Source organism: Peromyscus maniculatus, chromosome 11, assembly GCF_049852395.1.
Source record: "Peromyscus maniculatus bairdii isolate BWxNUB_F1_BW_parent chromosome 11, HU_Pman_BW_mat_3.1, whole genome shotgun sequence".
NCBI lineage: Eukaryota > Metazoa > Chordata > Mammalia > Rodentia > Cricetidae > Peromyscus > Peromyscus maniculatus.
The window spans coordinates 95536048-95556809 of NC_134862.1; the positions used below are offsets into that span (position 1 = coordinate 95536048).

Consider the following 20762-nt stretch of genomic DNA (forward strand, 5'->3'; position numbering starts at 1 on the left):
ACCCTATAGAGTGCATGGTGGGGGAGGGAGGGGTGAGAGCACACCCTACAGAGTGCATGGGGGGAGGGGAGGGGTGACAGCACCCTACAGAGTGCATAGAGGGGGAGGGAGGGTTGACAGCACCCTACAGAGTGCATAGAGGGGGAGGGAGGGGTGACAGCACCCTACAGAGTGCATGGGGGGGGGGTTTCTGCCCACCAGCCACCCGACAGAAGATAAATACAAAAACTTAGCATCAAGAAAACAAGTAATTTGATTTCTTGAAAAATGGGCAACTGACCTAAACAGAAGCTCTTCAAAACAAATACAAACATCTAATATTTATATGAAAAGTGTCCAACATTGTTAACCACTAGGGAGATCCAAGTTAAAAGTACACTGAGGTGATGGTCTGGTGGCACCTTCAATCCCAGCACTCAGGAGGCAGGGACAGGCAGATCTCTGTGAGTGTGAAGCCAGCCTATTGCACATAGCAAATTCCAGGCAAGCCAGGGCTACATAGTAAACCCTATCTTGATAAAGTTAAAATAAGCCTGCCCTGAAATTCTAACTCACCCCAGTCGGAATGGTTATTACCCCAAAGACAAAAAAATAACAAATTTGGTGCCAAAGTGGAGAAAAGGAGCCTTTCTGTGCTTTTGGTGGGAATATACATTCATATAGCCACTGTAGAAGTATGGGAGTTCCTAGAAATACAACTATGATCCAGCCATGCAACTTGTGGTCATTTACCCAAAAGAAAAGAAATAGGCAGAGTACAGAAAAAAAAAAAAAACCCCACAAACAAACAAATAAACAAAACCAAAAGGTGGACAGGTGGGCCACACAGCGATTACTGAAGCCCTGTTCACAACAGCCAGGGTACCAAATCAGTCAGTCATATCAAGAAATAAATGCAAAAATAATCAAACACAGTAAATGTACACTGTGCAGCATTACTGAGCCTTAAGGAAATTATGCCATTTACAGGTAGCAGGTAAATCTAACCATCAAGTTAAGTGAAATCAAGCAGATTTAGAGCATAGGTATTATATGTTTTCTCTCACATGCAGAAACCAAAAAAACCAAAAGTGATAATGACCTGAAAGCAAAAGAAAAGACTACTATGAAAAGTGGAAGGGAAGGCAAGAGGGTGGAAGGGAAAACAGCCATGCTCAATGCACAACACAGACATATATGAAAAGTATCAGAAGTCCACCAATGTGCACAACTAATATACATTAATAATCATCATTTTCAAAGGCACTGGGTGAAACTGTGGCAACCAACCCAGTGGGGAAAGGTAAGAATCCAGACTCAAGTCAAGTGCTGGAGAGGAGTCAGGGTGAGGAGAGTCCTGGGTGACAGGTAACAGGATGGAGCAGCAGTGACAGTCTACACAAACAGCAGGTCATCACCCATGCTCCAGGGACACTGGAAAAAAGAATCCTACCCCAAATGCAGTAGACGGCAGGACCGTTCTTCTAGAGACAGAGGGTTCCAAGAGGAAGAATACAGACTGACATGTGAGCATCCTTTTAAGAAACTAGCTTTCCTTGTTACCTACAGCCTAGCTCGCCATCAACACATTCTGGGCTTACAAGTAAGCTCTCGGCACTCCTCAGTGTGTTATTCTGAGACAGGAACAGTGAAGATCACCACCATTCATCTGAAGACCCGTAACAGGAAAGACATGGACCAAGACAAACAGCAAAACCGAGCCCATGAAGTAAGACAACCTAAAGCCCACCGCCTAAAAAACCCAAATAAAACTAATTCATTTTTCAAAGAGAGAATGTATGTATCATCCCTGTGAAATAAAATCAGCACTCTCAGAAAGAAACACTAAGAACATCAGAAGCTCCTCAAACTTAAAACAATGACATCAGGTTTACTTTAGGCATAAGGGCTGGAAGTCAAGGAACTTGTCTAGAAGAGAGTGGTGGCGACAGGATGCAGGCAGAAGTTACAAAAGCCCAAGGGCCAATCAGAGAAGCCCACGGGATCAAGCCCAGAGGCAAAGAAGAAAAGCAACCAAACAGCAATGCAGATGAACAGAGAATGAAGAAACCACACCAGGGCATCCCACTGCCAAACTGCAGAATGGGAGAGATAAAGAGAAGATCCTTAAAGCCTCCAGAGGAAAGAACCAGTAATCAGAACAGTACCTGCCATCTCAGCAGCAGATATAAGACAGAAGGAAATGGAACAATTCACTTCAGCTTTCCCAGAGAGTAACACCCAACATGGATGTCTGTCTGCTATGGCACAATGCTTTCCAGGAGCTGCCACCAAGTCTTGCTCCAAACAGCAGCATTCTCCTCTCACACGGTGAGAGAACTGAATAGTTATTAAGTAAGCAGAGAACAGCATTTACTTAGTGTAAGACTTCCAAAGAATAGTGCAGTACCAACTGGGCATCTATAAAGGTTTGCTATCACAAGCTGTATAGCCCCTTGGTAATTAGATTCAGACTCACACTGTTCAGAAACAGGATTCTGTGTCCATAAGAAAGAAATCAAAACAGCAAAAAAAAAAAAAAAAAAAAAAAAAAAAAAAAGGCCAGGGTACTGGTGGCATGCAGGTGCTCTAGAGCAAGCCTCTTCTAGAGCACCATCTCTAGGTGTCCACCCCATTCCAGATCAATACTGTGCCTGTGACAACTGACGGAGAAAAGAAAGCCAAGCAAGTTCACATGGTGGAAAGGAAGGAGCCTGTATTTCTCAGCTCACAGATAAGCATCTATAAAAATGACTTTGAAACTAACAGAAAAAAAGAAAAAGCAAGTATTTACTTTCCACCTCCCAGGAGTGCTACCCACTAATGCTACTAAAGGTATCTCTGTCTTAGAGAACAAAGTTCCCAGTGTGAATATAGCCTGAGACTTAAACTAAGTGTAAGTCCCCCACTTCTGATAGACACTACAAAGTAAGAGCCATCTTCCACACATACACTATCTGGGTTCCTTACTACTGGAGAGACAAACCTCCCCTAACGGTTATGCTAATCCCAACAACGTGCTGTCCCAACAGCATGCTCCCTTAAGAAGCAGTACTTCTTCTCCCTGTGGTATAGCCAGCCTAATGGGATGGAGGTTACTCAGTCAACTACAACACTCTCCACCAATCTCATTCTTGAACATATACTCAGAGACAATGAGGTCAGGGGCTGGGAGTGTAGTCTAGTGGTAGAGTGCTTGCCTGGCATGGTTCGCAAGTCCTAAGTTTGACCCCTAGCAAAAGAAGTGTAAGGAAGGCAAGAAGGGAGGATGGAGGAACAGGAAATGACTTGAAATCAGTATGTCAACGAAATCTTTTCTTGCCACATGTATTGCAACATTACAGTACCAAGATATAGAGTCACCCTAAATAGCCATCAACAGACAATGTGGTGTATCTCATATACACGTGTTACACCAGTGTTAGGACTTGCATTACAATGGAGTGCTATGCAAACACAGCAAGATAGATGTCCCCAGAGGACACTCTGTCCCATGACATAAGCAGGCCAGGCACAGAACACACAGTACACAATCTCATGTGGAATTTTAAAGTTATCTCACAGAAGTTGAGAGTAAAGTAGTAATTATCAGAGACTGAGCAGAATATAAGGAAGGCTGGCTAATGGCTACAATGACAGTGAGGAGGGAGGACCAAGTTTTAGTTTAAGGCACTGGAAATGACCTGATCACTGCCAATTTATACATAAACCAAAAAACCCACAACACATGGTAGTTCATAATATATATGACTATCATGTGTCTATCAAAGCTACAAGTAGAAACTAGGCAAAAATGGCAACTTAATCAAGGACATTAAAACATACTACAACCATGAGCTGTTGTGAAACTCCTAGTGTTCCATTGTTTTCCCCAACTCACTAAGCCCCCCTCACACACCCCTCCCCGCACCTTCTCATCCAGCCCTTCAGAGATGAAAGCACATTCAGGAGATGAAAGCACCTTTCTTGGGACAGTTGGAAATCTACTGAGGTCCACCAGCAGAATAACGAGCAGTAAAGCCATCACTCCAAAGATCTCAGAGGTGCTTACAATCTCTTTCCCTTGAAACAGGGCCTCACTTTGCAGCCCTGGCTGGCCTAGAACTCATAGTTCCAGCTACCTCTGCCTCCTGAATGCTGGAACTGAAGGTGTGCACCTCCACACCTTTCTAAGCTGGTACCTAGAATCTTAAATCACTAAAGCCGACTCTATGTAGAGGCTGTCCACTATTGCTCCTCAATATCCTGACTCCACGTTACAAGTTACATCCCATCCCAGTTACTTCTGTGGACCAAAGTTTAAAGTCATCTTCACCTGGGTTTCCACTTTCCGCAATGGAAAAAACGATAGTTTCAGACAGGAGCAATGTAAACCCCACTTCCACACCATTTCTATGATTCCATTTGGCCTGAGTTCTATCAACAGGATCATGATAGCAATAAATGGTAATTTCCATAGAGAACATCATCATGAACTAAAGAATTCAAACTTTGTGGGAAATCAGAAATTGCAATGAGATCTGAAAGAACTCTTAATTCTGCAGGGTGCTGTTTCTCCATCTCAGTATTTTAACAGGTTGTCTGTCACATTTTAACAGTGTCTGATGCAGTGATTCCTGTCATGCAGAGTCTTCTTACCTGTCTGGCTTTTAGGTTCTTTCCAGCAGAACTGTTCTCATTTGTACCATCCATTCCTCGAAGAACACTGATGAAATCCTTCTTGGAAACAGTTGACATCAGCTTAGCTTGCTTCCTGATGGAGCCTCCTGCTTCCTTAACCTTTTCACCGACATTCCTTTGGTGTTTCTGAACAGCATTGAATAACTGCACCACACCCCTAGAGAGTAACACACCAGAGCAATGTAACACAGACAAGCACAGCAGAATACCGTCTTACCACCAGTCTAGAAGAGGCAAGCACTCTCAGGTGGCAAATATTCTCATTTATTCTTGAAAGCAAACACTGGGCTGAACTAACTCCCATTGGCGGCTTGGTGGACAGTGCAGGAACTTAATGGGCACTGTCTTTCTTAGTCAAATCAGGTAGTAAACTCATTTTACTTTTAAAGCATGCTGAATACATGAGTGAATGGTCTTAATATGTCAGTGAGCTGAATTTTCATGTAGTTATTTTAAAATAATAATGGTTATGGCGCTATTGAAAACAGTTCCTTTTTTCAAAACAAATTGAACATAGTGTCTCAATTTCCAGGGATCCTCACAGGCTAGGAAAAACAGATAAATCAAGATGAAGAAATCTAGTAGTGTATGCAGACTCCCCGCCATTTCACTGTGTAACTCCCACACAGATCAGAAAACGACCAGAGTAACCAGAAGTTAAATATCACTCCACCAAATAAAACTGCCACGTATTTTAAGTAGCAATTTAATGTTGCCTCCTGCAAAGCCTTCCCGATTCCCCAACTCCCACGGTTGTCACTATACAGAATACATCCCATTCTCAAAAGACTCATGGCTACAGGTCACCCAGAAGACACCATATCCTATTCAGCCCTAGACATGGAAGCTGACAAATGTCTGGTGCTCCTGTTGGGGTGGGGTTCAGAGGGAAAAGGCCAAGGTAAAGCTGGTATAATGTGTGACATCTCATCCTGCAAACACAGTCTAGGAGAACAAACCCAGCACCATGCATTAGACAAGCACCAGGGAGAAACGCAGTCAGGGGTCTGACTCCACAATTCCCACAACTATAAAAACGATGACCCCCGCAGACTCAGACCAAATACACACTGAGCATACTACAGTTCTGCCTCATGACACCTCCAAAGCCTTTGGTTAAATTCAGTGTCCAACAGCAGGATTGGCTGTGTGGCACTTGGCTCTGAGAAGGCAGAGCTTAGGAATCCAATCTGACCAAGTAGATCACTGTCAAAGCTTTTGCTTTTTTGTACTTATTTTTAAAGGCAGAAGCACTGTCTTACCTCGTTGCAATCCTTTGAAGGTTCCTCTCTGCCTCTTTGTCGTTGACAACATCTGGCTTCACTCTGCACATCATTTCCCACTCCCGCTTCTTATCAAGCTGTGTTATAAATACAGTTATGTGAAAGAATATTAGGCATTTTTGAAAGTGCAGCAAACTTTGATATGATATTCTGTGAAAGGACAAAGGTAATAAATCACCCAGCTCTGTGTGTCATAGGGGCTGTTTTTAAAACCACAGTTTTAGGGGCTCGGCTCCGACAGCCTGTGCTTAGCACTCGGCATATCATGTGAGAGGCAGTCTCTAAGGTCCTCTGGCGTAGGGCTCTGGAGAACTGCCAGCACGTACAGCCAGGCAGTACAAGGCAGGGGGAGCCAGCCGTCCCCGACTGCCACAGCACATCGGCAGGATGCACAAGACTGACCACACTGCTCACTTTGCTAAGGGCAAGCTAGGCTACCTGTTATCTTCAGAGTAGATTCACCAGCTCTCAGAATCAATTCTGTACCAGTTCTGAATAGAACAATATCATATTCACGTTCTGTCTTGCATATTGTCTATTTCTCTTTGTATAAAATCACATAAACATATTTCTCCTCTCAAGGCACATCTAACAATGTTCTCATCACATATAGCCTTTTTAGTTCCAAACTCAAATGAACAGATTTCCTACCACTGTGCAAATACTGAAGGGAAGCTGGAGAAAGGAAGTCCCACAGACAACACTCAAGCTAGTGTAAAATGGCCTCTGAGCAACATCCTTGGTCCCAGGTGCCTGAATTGATAGACTGACTGCTCAGGTCTGCTTCCCAAACCGATATATACTGACCAGATAAACTACTCTCCTGGAGGCCACTAAGCATCTACACCAAGAAGGGTGGAAAATGCTGGCTGGCTTTTCTCTATCCTCCTCTACTTCTGTAGTAAGAACATGGTTCAGGCCGGGCAGTGGTGGTGCACACCTTAATCCCAGCACTCAGGAGGCAGGGGCAGGCAGATCTCTATGAGGAGGCCAGCTTGGTCTATAGGTTGAGTTCCAGATAAACAACAAAATAACAACAGAACACAGCTAACACTCCAGATCTGACAACACAGACTAGTCTGGCTCCTTTAGAAAAGGCATTCTTCCCCTGTGGGTGCGTTTCAAAGTCAGCAGACTCATCACCACACAAAGTGAGAAACAAAACCAGAACAAGTTACATCGTTACCTGACTTCTACAGATGGCCAGTCCCACCACTGCTGCTATCAGCAAGAGTGCATCCATGTGCCCCATGCACAATCATCATCTCCAGCACTCAAGTGTGCATCCATGTGCCCCATGCACAGCACATCTCCAGCACTCAGAGCTGACCTACACACCTGCCCTTGGCTTTAAATTCTTGCCCTTCCTGGAATTTGGAGACTAGAGGTAATTACAGATTCTATCATTTTAAAAACTGGTTCTAATCTTTACCAGTTAATAAACAAGTATTCAAATTTCAGGGGAAAGTTCTCTGTAAGGTTAGAGACAAAGTTTATCTCCGCCCCCCCCTAACCCCAACTGGAGCTGAGGACCGAACTCAGGGCCTTGTGCTTCCTAGGCAAGCACTCTACCACTGAGCTAAATCCCCAACCCCCAAAGTTTATCTTGAAGAAGAGAAAGAATTATCAGGAAGAGTACACCTGTGTGTCAAGACAGCAATGCAGGAAAAGCCCAACTTCTAAGCGGAGTAACCCAAGAAGGAGCAAGGACATGCCAGACATAAAAAGCAGCATGCCCTAGTTCAAGCCTCTTTCCTTCATTTGTACAGAAACTACCTGGAAGTTTGTACTTCTACACTGTCAGTACAAACATGGGAAGTGACTTTTCTTTCATTAGAAATTACTTATTTTTATAACCAAATATTTTTGACGTACTGATACTTAAAGTACAGAGGACATGAAAAGCTCACCATAGCTTCTTTTATACTGTACAACAGCCAACTTCTTGGAAAATTTAGGTCTTTAATCCAGGTTAGACTAATTTCTATCAGCAGTGATTGACCAGAAAAGAATCCGGTCTGTCAGCAGAAAACCATTTATTCCATTGCATTCCCCCAAATATTGTGCATGCTAATAAACTTATCTGGGGTCAGAGACAGAGCTGCCACAATATTAAACATAAAGGATAGGCAGTGGTAGCACACGCCTTTAATCCTAGCATTCCAGAGGCAGAAATCCATGTGTTCAAGGACACAGACAAGCATGGTGACTCATCACGCCTTTAATCCCAGAAAGCAAGCCTTTAATCCCAGGGAGTGGTGGTAGAAAGCAGAAAGGTATATAAGGTGTGAGGACCAGAAACTAGACGCATTTGGCTGGTTAAGCATTTGGCTGGTTAAGCATTCAGGCTTTTGAGCAGCAATTCAGCTGAGACCCATTCTGGATGAGGACTCAGAGGCCTTCCAGTCTGAGGAGACAAGACCAGCTGAGGATCCAGTGAGGTGAGGTAGCTGTGGCTTATTCTGTCTCTCTGACCATCCAGCATTTCACCCCGATAACTAGCCCTGGGTTTGATTTTATTAATAAGAACTTTTAAGATTCATGCTATAGAACTGCATGCAGTTTGGTATTCAGATTTCCATAGTATGGCTGGGTGTGCTCAACAGCCTGCACAAGACTGTGGTCCTGACTTACCCTTGCTTACCCACCCCCACATAAGACGCCCTTAAAGCTGAATGCTTCTGTGACAAACTCCAAGGACAGCACAGACAAACAGACAGACAGACCTGCTTCCTCTTCTCCAACCTCTCCTGCTTTAGTTTCTCCTTCTCCTTCTCCAGCTCTTTGTTTTTGGTGAGGATGGTGGGTTTACTTTTAGGAGTCTTTTTGTTAAGGATTTTAGCCATGGCATCTGCCCAGCCAGAATTAGTTCCAGCACTTGGTTCTGCGGCCTCATCATTTTCTTCTTCACAGGATTCAACATTGTCCTCACCGTCAGCTTCTACTGCATCATCATCTGACAACTGGTCCATTTCTGATTCACAGCTTCCTATGGAACCTACGAGTAAAAATAAATGAAACTTTAGTGCCCTGGGCAGAGCACTGCCAGGCCCTCCTGACGCCCGTGTCTGTGGCAGTGACAAGGAGCACCAGGATTCCCTGTGTTGCTAACAGCACCAGACAGCAGCCCACAACGAGGACCGGGAAGTCACAGTGGCTTCAAGACCCAGGCTGCAGAGACAAATCCAACAGCTGCTCCACATCACATCTGTAGGGATGAGGGAGACCAGGCAGGTCCAATGCAGAGTGCTTTCAGGACACAGATTTCAACCGAGCTGAGCCCTAAATTATTGAAGAGACTAACAAAGATTATTTTTAAGAACTGAAATATTAGCTGGGCAGTGGTGGCTCATGCCTTTAATCCCAGTACTCAGAAGAGAGATGAAGGTGGATCTCTAAGTTCAAGGCTAGCCTGGTCTACAGAATAAGTTCCAGGACTACACAAAGAAACCCTGTCTTGAAAAAAAGGCAGGAGAAAAAAAAAAAGAACTGAAGTATTAATTCATGAAGAAAAACATTTTAGTGTAGTGTTAGAGTACCAGTTTTCTAAAAAATTTGCCACACATATTAAAATTCTAAGCTTATGTCCAGAAAAATACTAAAAACACCTGATTTTTTAAAAGTTGGATATAGCAATAAAATTTATTTGGTCATGTCTTACATTTTTGAGGGGGGGAAAACAAACCCAAACGAGAGTCAAGATGCTAACGGTAGTGCTGATAACCATGGCTACATCAACCTTACGCTGTGCTGCAGAGCTCACCAGCAGAAGCCCAGGCGGCAGGGGTCAGAGGGCAGCTGCAACAGCAGCACCGGTGGGCGTGGCTGGGGAAGCTTGCTGAGCAGCTGGGGTACAGTCAGCTCAGCCGGGAGCACGGTGTACAGCCAGCTACACAACCGGGGCACTCCACGGCACTCCACGGAGCTCAAGTGTCTTCTTTCAGAATCCCATGGAATTCACTGGGAAACACTTCAAAGGGACCTGCAATGTTTGCTAATAAGGGCTAACAAAGGCAGCTGAGAATTTCTCAAAGAGGAAAACTCAGAGACAGCAGTTGCCTTTGAGAAACGTGAATTCCCCACTGCTCTCAATACAATCCGACACCCCTCATGGTGGCAGGTCCTTCTAAGCTCAGGCTTTAAGCCACAAATCAGCCAAGACAGCTGGTTAGATATTTACCCAGGGACTGATTATAATACACGTCCTCCAGGTACTAATTTTGATTAATACAAGTTGGGCATCCCTAAATCCAAAAATCCAAACACTGCAATATGAAGTTTTTAAATGCCATATTGATCAACTGAATTGAATTTGGGGGCATTTCCTTGGATTTCCCGATTAGGGTTGAGGACAATCAGCGAGTAAAGTCTACAAAGAGTAATACAATCAACTCGGCAAAAACTGTCCACAGCCAAGGGCCACACAACTTCTCCCCAGTGGCATCTTTGAGGACCTTGTATACTAGCAGTTAAATAATGCAGGTAGTGGAAAAATATTGTTTTAGTTCTCAGAGTTGTCAGCACTTAAGATACTAATGACCAACAATTCTCTCTCTCTCTCTCTCTCTCTCTCTCTCTCTCTCTCTCTCTCTCTCTCTCTCTCTCACTCACACACACACACACACACACACACACACACACACACACACACACACACAAGCCCTGCTTTTTTTAGTAAGCTTTAATCAGATGTAAAGAGATACAACCACTAAAAGTTTTAAGAACCAATACTACCTGGGACATTAGAAGCAAAAAAAGGCTTTACCAGATCCTAGAAAATGGCAAAACTACAACACTGACATCTAGTGTTCGTCCTGATGAACCTATACAAAGGCAGCAAGGAGCCACGGTGTGAGGGAGAAAAGTCTTTCCATGATACAAGCCGCTGCAGCTCCCCACTTACCCAGAATAGTAAAACACACACACACACACACACACACACACACACCCCAGAATTTCCTTGTAGGAATACTGAAGACCATCAATCATTACGAGAACAACAACAACAAAAAAAAAAAAAAAAAAAAAAAACAGGAGCTCTTCATTTTCAATTGTATCCGGACACAGATTTTGCTAATTTTCACTAACCAATCTTTAGCATCAGAAAGTAAACACAGCTGTCTAACACATGACTATCACTACACATGTATAAAATTTTATCCAAGTCCTATATTACTTTAAAAGTGACTTCAGAATTTTACTTTAAAAATTTGAAAACCAAGGGAGAACTACAGAGGATGTTTACTGCAAATAATGGCAAAAATTCCAACAATGGCAATCCTCCACAACAGTTACACATCGCTATCACACACTTCAAATATGTCCACATGACTGAGGAATGCAGTTCTTCAATTTTAACCACCTTAAATGTAATATGACTGGACTGAGGAAGACATGGAGACTTCTCACCTGCTGCTGCTTCCAAACCCTCTGCAGCCTCACAAGCTTGCCTACCTGCCAGTTCTTCAGCCCAGATATGATTCGTGGCTGGCAGGGAAGTAAACGGTTTTCTTCAGGACCAAGACAAACTTTTAAAAACATGCACAACCCCCAACATTTCTGAGCACCTCTAAATGAAGAACAAGGAAAGAAATGAATAATTCTACCTTTCTTCCCCCAAAGAACTCAAGTTTAGCAGACAAAAGAAACGTTCAATAGCAACTGGGAATGTTCTAGGAGGAAAGAAGGAAGCACTGGGGACAGGAGAGAGGAGGAGGTCTGCGGAAAGTTCCACACGGACAACACTGTGCCATGAACCGCTAACCACGCACTCACATGGGCTACTACATACTTCGAATCCTAGACGTGCTGCTTTGCTATCTGAAGTAAATAAATGATAAAGAAGGCAGTTTGGTGAAAAGCACATTTATCTGCTAGGTTATTAGGTCTCAATGCAGTTTTGCCGTTCATCAAAAATGAAAGGCTACCTCTAGGATTCCTACAGTGGATTGTTATGAAGTCCTGTATGAGAAGTGGACAGCCATTTTTCAAGCATGTGACCAGGACAATTTAGGGTTTTTCACTGTCTAGAAATGACATTACCTCCCACCTTCCTATGTCACAGTCAGAGGACACTTTCTCTGGGGAAGTGGCTCTTTCTCATCCTGGCAATGGCTGGAGATAAGGATTTGCTCACTGGGGGTTGATTGTGGAGCATTGGTTCAACTATTTGAGTAATAACTCCGTTAGTCCCACCTTCCTCCGCTAATAGTATGTGACATCAATGGTCATTATTTTCATCTTTTGACCAAATTTCAACAGAAGTGATTTATTAGGTTTTGTTGTTTTTGTTACTAAAGCTACAAATTGAAGAACCAAGTATACATTGTATTTGAACCAAAACATTATCCACTTCTTCTGAGCAGCTCAAGGACAACTCTACAGGGCTGCTGTCCTCCCTTTGTCCTACACCAACTGACATTTGTGTATTAAGATTCAGACTGGTCTAAGGCTGAGGCGGGAGAACTGCCAGGTCAAGGCCTGCCTGGCGACTCAGTGAGTCCAAGGCTAGCCTGCACAACCTAGTGAAACCATGTCTCAAAACAAAAAGTATGGGCTGGGAGATGGGTCAGTGGTTAATAGCACTTGTTTTTGCAGAGGACACAGGTATGGCTCCTAGCACCCACATCAAGAGGCTCAAAATCGCCTGTTACTCCATTTCTAGGAGATGTAACACCTTCTTCTGGCCTTCCTGGGCACTGCATATCCATGGTGCAAACAGAATTTCTAAAATAAAAAATAAACAGTGCTGAGGAGGTGGCTCAATAGGTAACGTGTTTGCTGCTCAGATCTGAGAACATGAGTTGGATCTCCACAACATGTGTGAGTGAGTCCAGGAGTGCTCATCTATAGTTCCTGGGTTCCCATGGAAAGAGGAGAGGGCGACAGGAGACTCTCTGGCAACTTACAGCCCAGATAGCATGGCATACGCAGTGGTAGATAACAAGAGACCCCCATCTCAGACAAGCTAGAAGACCTACACCCAAGGTTGCCTTGTGATTTCCATGTGCATGACACAGCACAGGCATCACACACACACACACACACAGTGTGTGTGTATATATGTACATATATATATGTACATATATATATGAGAGAGAGAGAGAGAGTGAGAGAGTGTGTGTGTGTGTGTGTGTGAGAGAGAGAGAGAGAGAGAGAGAGAGAGGGTACCGAGGTACAGCTTCACTTAGAGCACCTACCTAGCAAGTTCAAGGCCCTGAATTTGATTCTTCCTCACCTTCCCCCAAAAGACACAGATTGTACCATTTTTATATCCCATATGTCTCTCTGGTTCACGAGCATGTTCCATTTTGTTAAAACCATAATTAAATATTACTGAAAAGTATTACAACTACCATTATTCAAGTTTATGATACATACAACTGCAGCTACTTTTACCCTTGGCGACTGTCTGGTTTTCTAAGAATAAAAGTGTAAAACAATTATATTAAAAGGGGTTTCACGTCTCAAGATAAGGCTCAGGCAATGACTTTCCAAATAAGACTCCAACAGCTCAGGATGTTAACAGAAGAACTGTCAACTGGGACAACACAGATGAAAAAGCTTCTGCTCAGCAAAGGAAAGAATTAACACTGGGCAGACAGTGTATACAGTAGGGGAATCTTTACCGGCTACACATCTGGTAAAGTGTTAAAAGCTGAAATACATACTCAAAACTCAAAACACCACAGTACTGAAGTAGCAAAGAATCCCTCAATAAATGGGCAAATGGACCACACAGACGCTCTCAAATGAAGAAGTGCACATAACCTAAAACACATGACAAATGCTTACTATCTTCAGCCATGAAGGAAATACAAATCAAAACTGCAGTAAGAGACCATCTCACCACAGCTGGAATATCATCAAACAAAAGAAACCACATGTGCTAGCACTGGAGAGGCCAGAGGTGGGAGGGAACATGGGCTGACACAGGAGACCCTGCAGTTAGAGGCCATTGCTGGACATGCTGCAAGTCTTGGCTCATGAGATCCCATCTAAAAAACCTGTCAGTAGTTTTTTAAATATAAATTCATAGCACCTATAAAAAAATTAATGAGGGTTCTTCAAAAAATTAAAAATGTTGCTTTTAACATTTTGAAATCCATGAACCTTAAAAGGATAATTATTGGTTTCCTACTACTAGAAATATTACATCCTAAATAAAAGCAGGTATTTGAATAACAACAACAACAACAAAACGAAAACTGAAGTCTGATTCAGTTACATGACTTCTAGTTGTACCCAAAGAATCAAAGTCAGAGACAACTGCTCAGCCATGTTTACCACAATGCCACTCAGCCAAGTTCTGGCGTCAGCCTAGTTGTCTATCGGTGGAAGAATAAAGAGATCCTTCCAATGTACTCAATGAATAAAAGTCTACTGAACACCACACATGCATCAGGCTCATGCTAAGCTCTCAGATACTGCTCTCATCAAAGTCAACAATGTCTCTGTCTCAGAGATCAGGGAGTTTCTGCAACACAAATATTTTATAAAAGCATAATTTTCTACCTTCCTTGTACAAGATGTCAAAAGAAATCAAACCAGAAGAAGAAAAGTACAGCTCAAGACATATAAGCCACATCCATGCTATCTGTGAGGCAAGCACCACCCAACTACCTGACAAATGATGTTACTTCAAATCTCAGGAAGGCCCACCCTTAACCACTGTCATGCTCAGCTGAAAAGTCAAACGTGTCTTGGATCCAGTCTCCCGATAGATGGCCCAGGACAATTTAACGAAATGCCTGTAACTTGCACACCACTCCTGAGGCCTCAACCTTTATAGTTTTCAGTTACTATCATCTGAAAGTTTATCAATAGTTGTATAAGCCATGAGTTACCTTTCTAGGAAGACTGAATTCACAGGATGAAAACAACCATTTCTCAGGTTAAATATCAAATTCTAAGTCACACCAAAGAATGTGCATTAACCAATAACTATTTATTACCAAATTTACAAAATGAAGGACCCTTTATTATACTTTATCACTGTCACAGAGACGGCTTAAATGCTGAAAAGAAACTAGATGGAGAGCACTAAACTCAGTGGTGGAGCTCTTATCTAGCATTCATATAGTTTGATACCAAACATCACACACATAAAAGTTGTTGGTTTTTCTTTTTTGGAGGGCGGAGCATGGTTAAGCACATTTGCTGCTCTTCAGAGGACCTGAGTTCAGTTCCTAGCACCCATGTCAAGGGGGTTCACAACCATCTGTAACTCCAGCTCATTAAGAAAAAAAATAGAGCCAGCCAGATGGCTCAGCATGTAAATGCCCTTGCCACAAACCAAGTGAGTCCAATCCTCAGGGCCCACATGATGGAGAGAACTTGCTCCTGCAGACTGTCCTCTGACGTCCACATGTACGCAGTAGCAAGACCTTCACAGAAGACATAAATAATGCAATTTTACAGTTTTAAAGGACCAATGAGCCACAGCCACTCTCCTGAATGTGGGTCTAGATTAGGAAAAGAAATGCACCAACACCACCACCACCAGAGCCAGCTTAGTGAGTGGAGCTGGAAAAGTCCATGTTGTGCATAAGCTGAGCCCTCGTAACCTAGTCACCAACAAGACCCAATCCTGAAAAGTTCACGGAGGCCATCACAGAAGCTGCGCACACAAGCTGTTATGGCTTTACAGGGAGACACAGCTGACCTTCAAAACTGCAAGTTCACATACATAGTAAAGTTTCTTTTGAACAATATAAATAGTCCTGCACTTGGCAGTCATCCAGACACACTCCATCCTGACCATTTCTACACTGGACAGTGATCTATAACTACCTTTTAACACTACACTGTATCACAGCCCTGTGTTCATATCTGTCTTCCTTAAAACTGTAACGCTAAGGAGAGAATTTATTCATCCTTCATGTCAGTGCCTAGAGGGTTACTGTAACATAACAGCACACAAACATTCATTGAATAATTAGGTTTCCATATTATCCAAAAGCCTCCTTGACAAATAATCTGTTAACAGAAGAGAACTTTAGAAGCCTAGTCAGTATTTATGCTGAAAAACATTTTCTGCTCAGAATTATCCACACTTAAGTAAAGAAATACAATTTCCACCCAAATTCGTAAGCAGTACTGATATCTTGCTTAAAATGTAAGTGTTTTATTTGCACAGTGAGGCTTACAACAATTATTAAATTCAAAACACTATCATAACGAGGTGAAGTGGATCAGAGGGTACTGGCACCTGCTGTCAAACCCCTGTAAGTTCTCCTCAGACCCCTGCACGTGACCACACACAAAATAAATAAATGGAGTAAAAACAACATCAGAACCAGAGGCTCTGCTCAGCAGTTTGTTCCTCTGGGAAGGGCTGAGGCCTTTCATTACTGTGCAATAGCTTATGATAGTTACTTCTTGGCCCTGAAGTCCAAGTTCATTCATTCATTTCCTTACACACCTGTGAAAGAACCTCAGAGTAACAGGCATCATTCTAGAAACTGAAGTTCAACTGTCTGTACACTTATGGAACTTTCAAACAGCAAACACACTTCAGAAGATTTGAAAAGCGGGTTTTAAAAGAGCAAGGTGGGGCTGCAGAAATGTTCAGTAGTTAAGTTCATGTTCTTCCAGAGGAAGAAGAGTTCCTTTCTCAGCATCCACATTAGGCTGCTAACAACCACTTGTAACTTCAGCTTCAGGGGATCTGAGACCTCTAGCAACTACGGACACCTGCACTCACATTCACATATCCCCCACCCACCCAACACACATACATGTAATTTAAAAATAAGAAAAATAAACCTAAAAAAAGCAGGGCACTAAGCCAACGTGACAAGGAGCACTGTGGTGCATTCGAAACATAAAGACGAATCTCCACTGGGTCAGAGACTCAAGCCAATGGAAAATCAGATGGACGGGCAAGCATTTGAAGAATACTGTTGGCAGTACAGGCAAAAGGTAGAGAAACTCCAGGAAGAGGGCACGTCCCAGGTGTCCAGCAACCAATATGAATAGAAAACAGTAATGATCAAGCAGCAGAGGCACGTGATGAGACGAGAGACAAGCCACATCACGCAAGTTTAAAATGCTGGATGTTACTCCGGGATGCGAAGCCATTCATGAATGACTGACACGATCAGACACGCGTGGGTGTGAGTATCAGCTACTACACATGAGCAGTAACTAGGGCGTGGGAAGCACATGTCTGTCCTTCCTTCTACACCATGAAGCTGGTGACAAGAACGATGGAAGTTTCAAAGCAACAGCAAGGGCAGACACATCATAGTGAATGACCTCCCAAAATACATCTTCCTTCCATTCTCGAACTGTTAAAAAATGTTACATTTGTTTCTCTCCTTTACCATTTACTCTTCTTTCACTGAGTACTATCTTGTCTCTAACTCCCCAGCGCCCCCCTTTCCCCCACCGCACGGTAATAGTATTTCTTCCCTCTGGTGGCTTTTTGCTCCTCGCTCTCTGAGCCTAGCCCACCCGTTACTTCAACCGAGACCCTTCTTTCACGCTTTCCTGTTAAGTTTCTCATTGGCACGGGCAGTTTCGTCCATCTTGGTAACAGCTGACTGGGCCGAAACACGAAATTAAACATGACAGCAAGGCGTCTCTGAAGGGCAGGCCTCCTCACCCCACCCACCTGCTCGGCCCCCCGGATGCAACAAGAAGAAACGCAGCCCTTGCCTTGGGGAGTTCAGCTCGACCTTCTCAGTCGCCAGAGCTCCGCCCGACCATGTTACCTTCTCCGTCGGAAGGGTCTTTGAGCCCATCTTCCCGATTCGACACCTCATCCTTAGCTACCAGTTTCATCTTTTTCTTCTTCTTCAGGGAACGCTTCAGCCTTTTCACCGCGCTCACACGTGAGTCTTGAACGGTCGCGGCCATGTTGACCCGCCGGAAGTGCCACCTGATAATCCAGTCGGGTTGCAACGAAAGGCACTTCCTCCTCTAGTTCCGGCGTTGCAAAGCTCCGGAACACCGTTGTCCACTCTGCAGTTCCGGGGTGGAAGCCTCGGGTAGACGGAGAAACGTCTCGATCCACAGGTGTTCCCAGGCGAAGTCGGTTCCAGGTCTCCCCGCTCCCCGCACCGGAGGCCTTCTGAAGTCGGACTCTCTGGCCGGCCCGCCCGGCCCCCTTCCGGGCGGCTGCTGCGGCCAGCTCCTCCCTGGAAGGTTGGCTCCCGGAGTTAGAGACCGCATTCCCATTCATTGTAACAATACAATTACAGAATCAGAAAGCAAACTCCACGTTCACACTTCTTTTTTTTAACGGACCAAATGTTCTAATAAGTGTTCCAAAGCTCAGTGTTTTCTGAGTAGAAATTCTTGGTTTTTGTTAAACTGCCCAGGTAGAGGGGATGAGCCACGCCCTCGTCCTCCCTACCACCTTCCGTAAAATGCAAAACAGCCTTGTAGTACCCAAGGTAGGGGGCGACAATGGGATTATCCTCCTAAATTAAGCCTTTAAATCCTATCTAGTACATTCATTAAATTAAACGCAGACTCCACCCACTCTCCGAAAGTCTAAAATGTAAGGAATTTCTTTGTGAGTTGCTGTTGGATCCCCACCATCCCCTATCCCCCAAATCGCCAGTGTTATTAAAAGATTTCATCATCTGAAATACATCCCAGCCCCTGCCTATAGCCAACCAGTACCCCATTTCAGGTTTTCCTTCCTTATCTAATGGTTTTTGTTCCGTGGGAAGCTGTGCCTCAGCCCCTCTCCTCCCTCTCCAAATCCTGCCCCTTCAGAAGTTTCCCAAGAGAGGGAGCCACCCCCATCCCCAGCTGCTCAACACCTTGCCTACTAGTATTTAAGCTCTGGTCCCTAGACCTGCGACTTGATTCCTTCTCCTCTCTCCCGCCTCACTTCTGGGGGTCTGGGGGCTGGAGGGGTCACTTGGGAGCACTTTGCTCATTAACCCAGGACTTTTTGATTTGGTTTGATCTGGCTTATTGTGTTGGTGGAGAAATCTACTACTGAGGATCTGAAAACACTTACCTGGTGCCGAACCAGTTTTTAGCATCCCAAATTTGTCTTTAAAAAAGAAAAGCAACAGAAAATAAGAATCGGCCGGGCGGTGGGGGCGCAAACCTTTAATCCCAGCACTTAGGAGGCAGAGCCAGGCCGATCTGTGAGTTCGAGGCCAGCCTGGGCTACCAAGTGAGTTCCAGGAAAGGCAAAAAGCTACATAGAGAAACCCTGTCTCGAAAAACCAAACACCAAAAAGAAGAAGAAAAGAAGAAGAAGGAGGAGGAGGAGGAGGAGGAGGAGGAGGAGAAGAAGATCTTCGTTTTGATGTGTTTTGGTTGGTGTCTATGCAGGAAATAAATATATACACCCTAAATATAAGACATTTCAAAAGTAGTACAGGAAATACGGCACTGTAAATTCAGTTTTGGACAAGGTCAGATTCCAGTATAAACCTCCGAAGAGAATAATTCTGGTTGAACTCTACCAGGTCATTGTGATTCCTGTGATATTCTCGCCTCTACAGCAGTGTAACACTCTCATTAGAATGAACGCTGTCCTGGTCCTGAGGCTACTTCCTGATGTCTCATATTTAGCATTTTTTCTTTTTTTAATATTTACTTTCATTTTTTTCCCATACAATATATTTTAATCATATTGTCTCCCCTCCCCTAACTCCTCCAAGATCCTACCAACCTCCCTACCAACCCAACTTCATATTCTTTCTCTATCCCCTCCACCCCCCCAAAAAAAAAAAAACAACAGGAGAAACATCAACAAAAATATCAAAACAGAAAAACTAATTTTTAAAAGATTTATTTCTTAGTTTTGTAAGCCTGGATGTGTTTATGTGCACCACATGCAGCAATGCCTGTGGGGGCCGGAAGAGAATGTGGGATCCCCTGAACTGGAATTTGCCTGAGAGCCATCTGACATGGGAACCTAACCAGGATCCTCTGTGAGAGCAGTAAACATTCTTAACCACGGGACCATCTCTCGGCCCCCAGTCTCTCTTCTTTTATTGATCTTTGTTAAATTCATGCATGGATTCAGTGTACCACCATAATAGTCACCTCCAAATCATCCCTCACAACCTCACACCATATATCATGTGCCCCCCATTTTCCTGTTCTCTCTCTCTCTCTCTCTCTCTCTCTCTCTCTCTCTCTCTCTCTCTCTCTCTCTCTCTCTCTCTCTCTCGTAACTTACTGAATGCTCACGGACAACCTACCATCAGCCATAGCCTTGAAGAAAAATCCATGCCCACCCCAGTCATCAGTTAGCAAAAGCTCCTCCTCATCTGTGAGTGGGGCTTCGTTAGTTCCACATACACACACCCAATCCATGAACCCACTTCTTTTTTTAAATTTTGAGGCAGTATCTTATAAAGTTCCCCTAGCTGGCCTTGAATTAACTCTGTAACTCAGGCAGGTCTTGATTTTTAGTTTCTGCTTCAGCCTCTGCAGTAGTTGGGGTTTCAGGCCTGTGCCATCAAGCCCAACTTTTACATCAATATAATCATTTCTATATAAGAATTGTTCAACTATGTTCATAGCAGCATTATTTGTAATAGCCAGGACCTGGAAACAACCTAGATGCCTGTCAATTGAAGAATGGATTAAGAAAATGTGGTACATATACACAATGGAGTACTACTCAGCAGAGAAAAAAAACAATGACAGCATGAAATTTGCAGGCAAATGGATGGAACTAGAAAATGTCATCCTGAGTGAGGTAACCCAAACCCAGAAGGACAAACATGGTATGTACTCACTCATAAGTGGTTACTAGATATAAAGCAAAGAACAATCAAACTGCAACCCACAGAACCAGGGAGGCTGCATAGCAGGGGGGACCCTAGGATGACTGTG

At 43.7% G+C, this 20762-nt stretch overlaps 1 protein-coding gene across 1 annotated transcript in view; it reads right to left on the reverse strand.

Moving 5' to 3' along the window:
- The window catches only part of Rrp15 (ribosomal RNA processing 15 homolog), a 31509-nt gene extending 13477 nt beyond the window's left edge, over nucleotides 1–18032 (reverse strand). The window contains exons 1-4 of the mRNA XM_006972069.4: nucleotides 17660–18032; nucleotides 8669–8940; nucleotides 5922–6019; nucleotides 4618–4816 (exon numbers count right to left, since the gene is read on the reverse strand). Coding sequence (XP_006972131.3) covers nucleotides 4618–4816; nucleotides 5922–6019; nucleotides 8669–8940; nucleotides 17660–17804 — 714 coding nt within the window. The 5' untranslated portion in view covers nucleotides 17805–18032. The remainder of the gene's footprint in view (nucleotides 1–4617; nucleotides 4817–5921; nucleotides 6020–8668; nucleotides 8941–17659) is intronic.
- Nucleotides 18033–20762: the final 2730 nt, after the last annotated feature.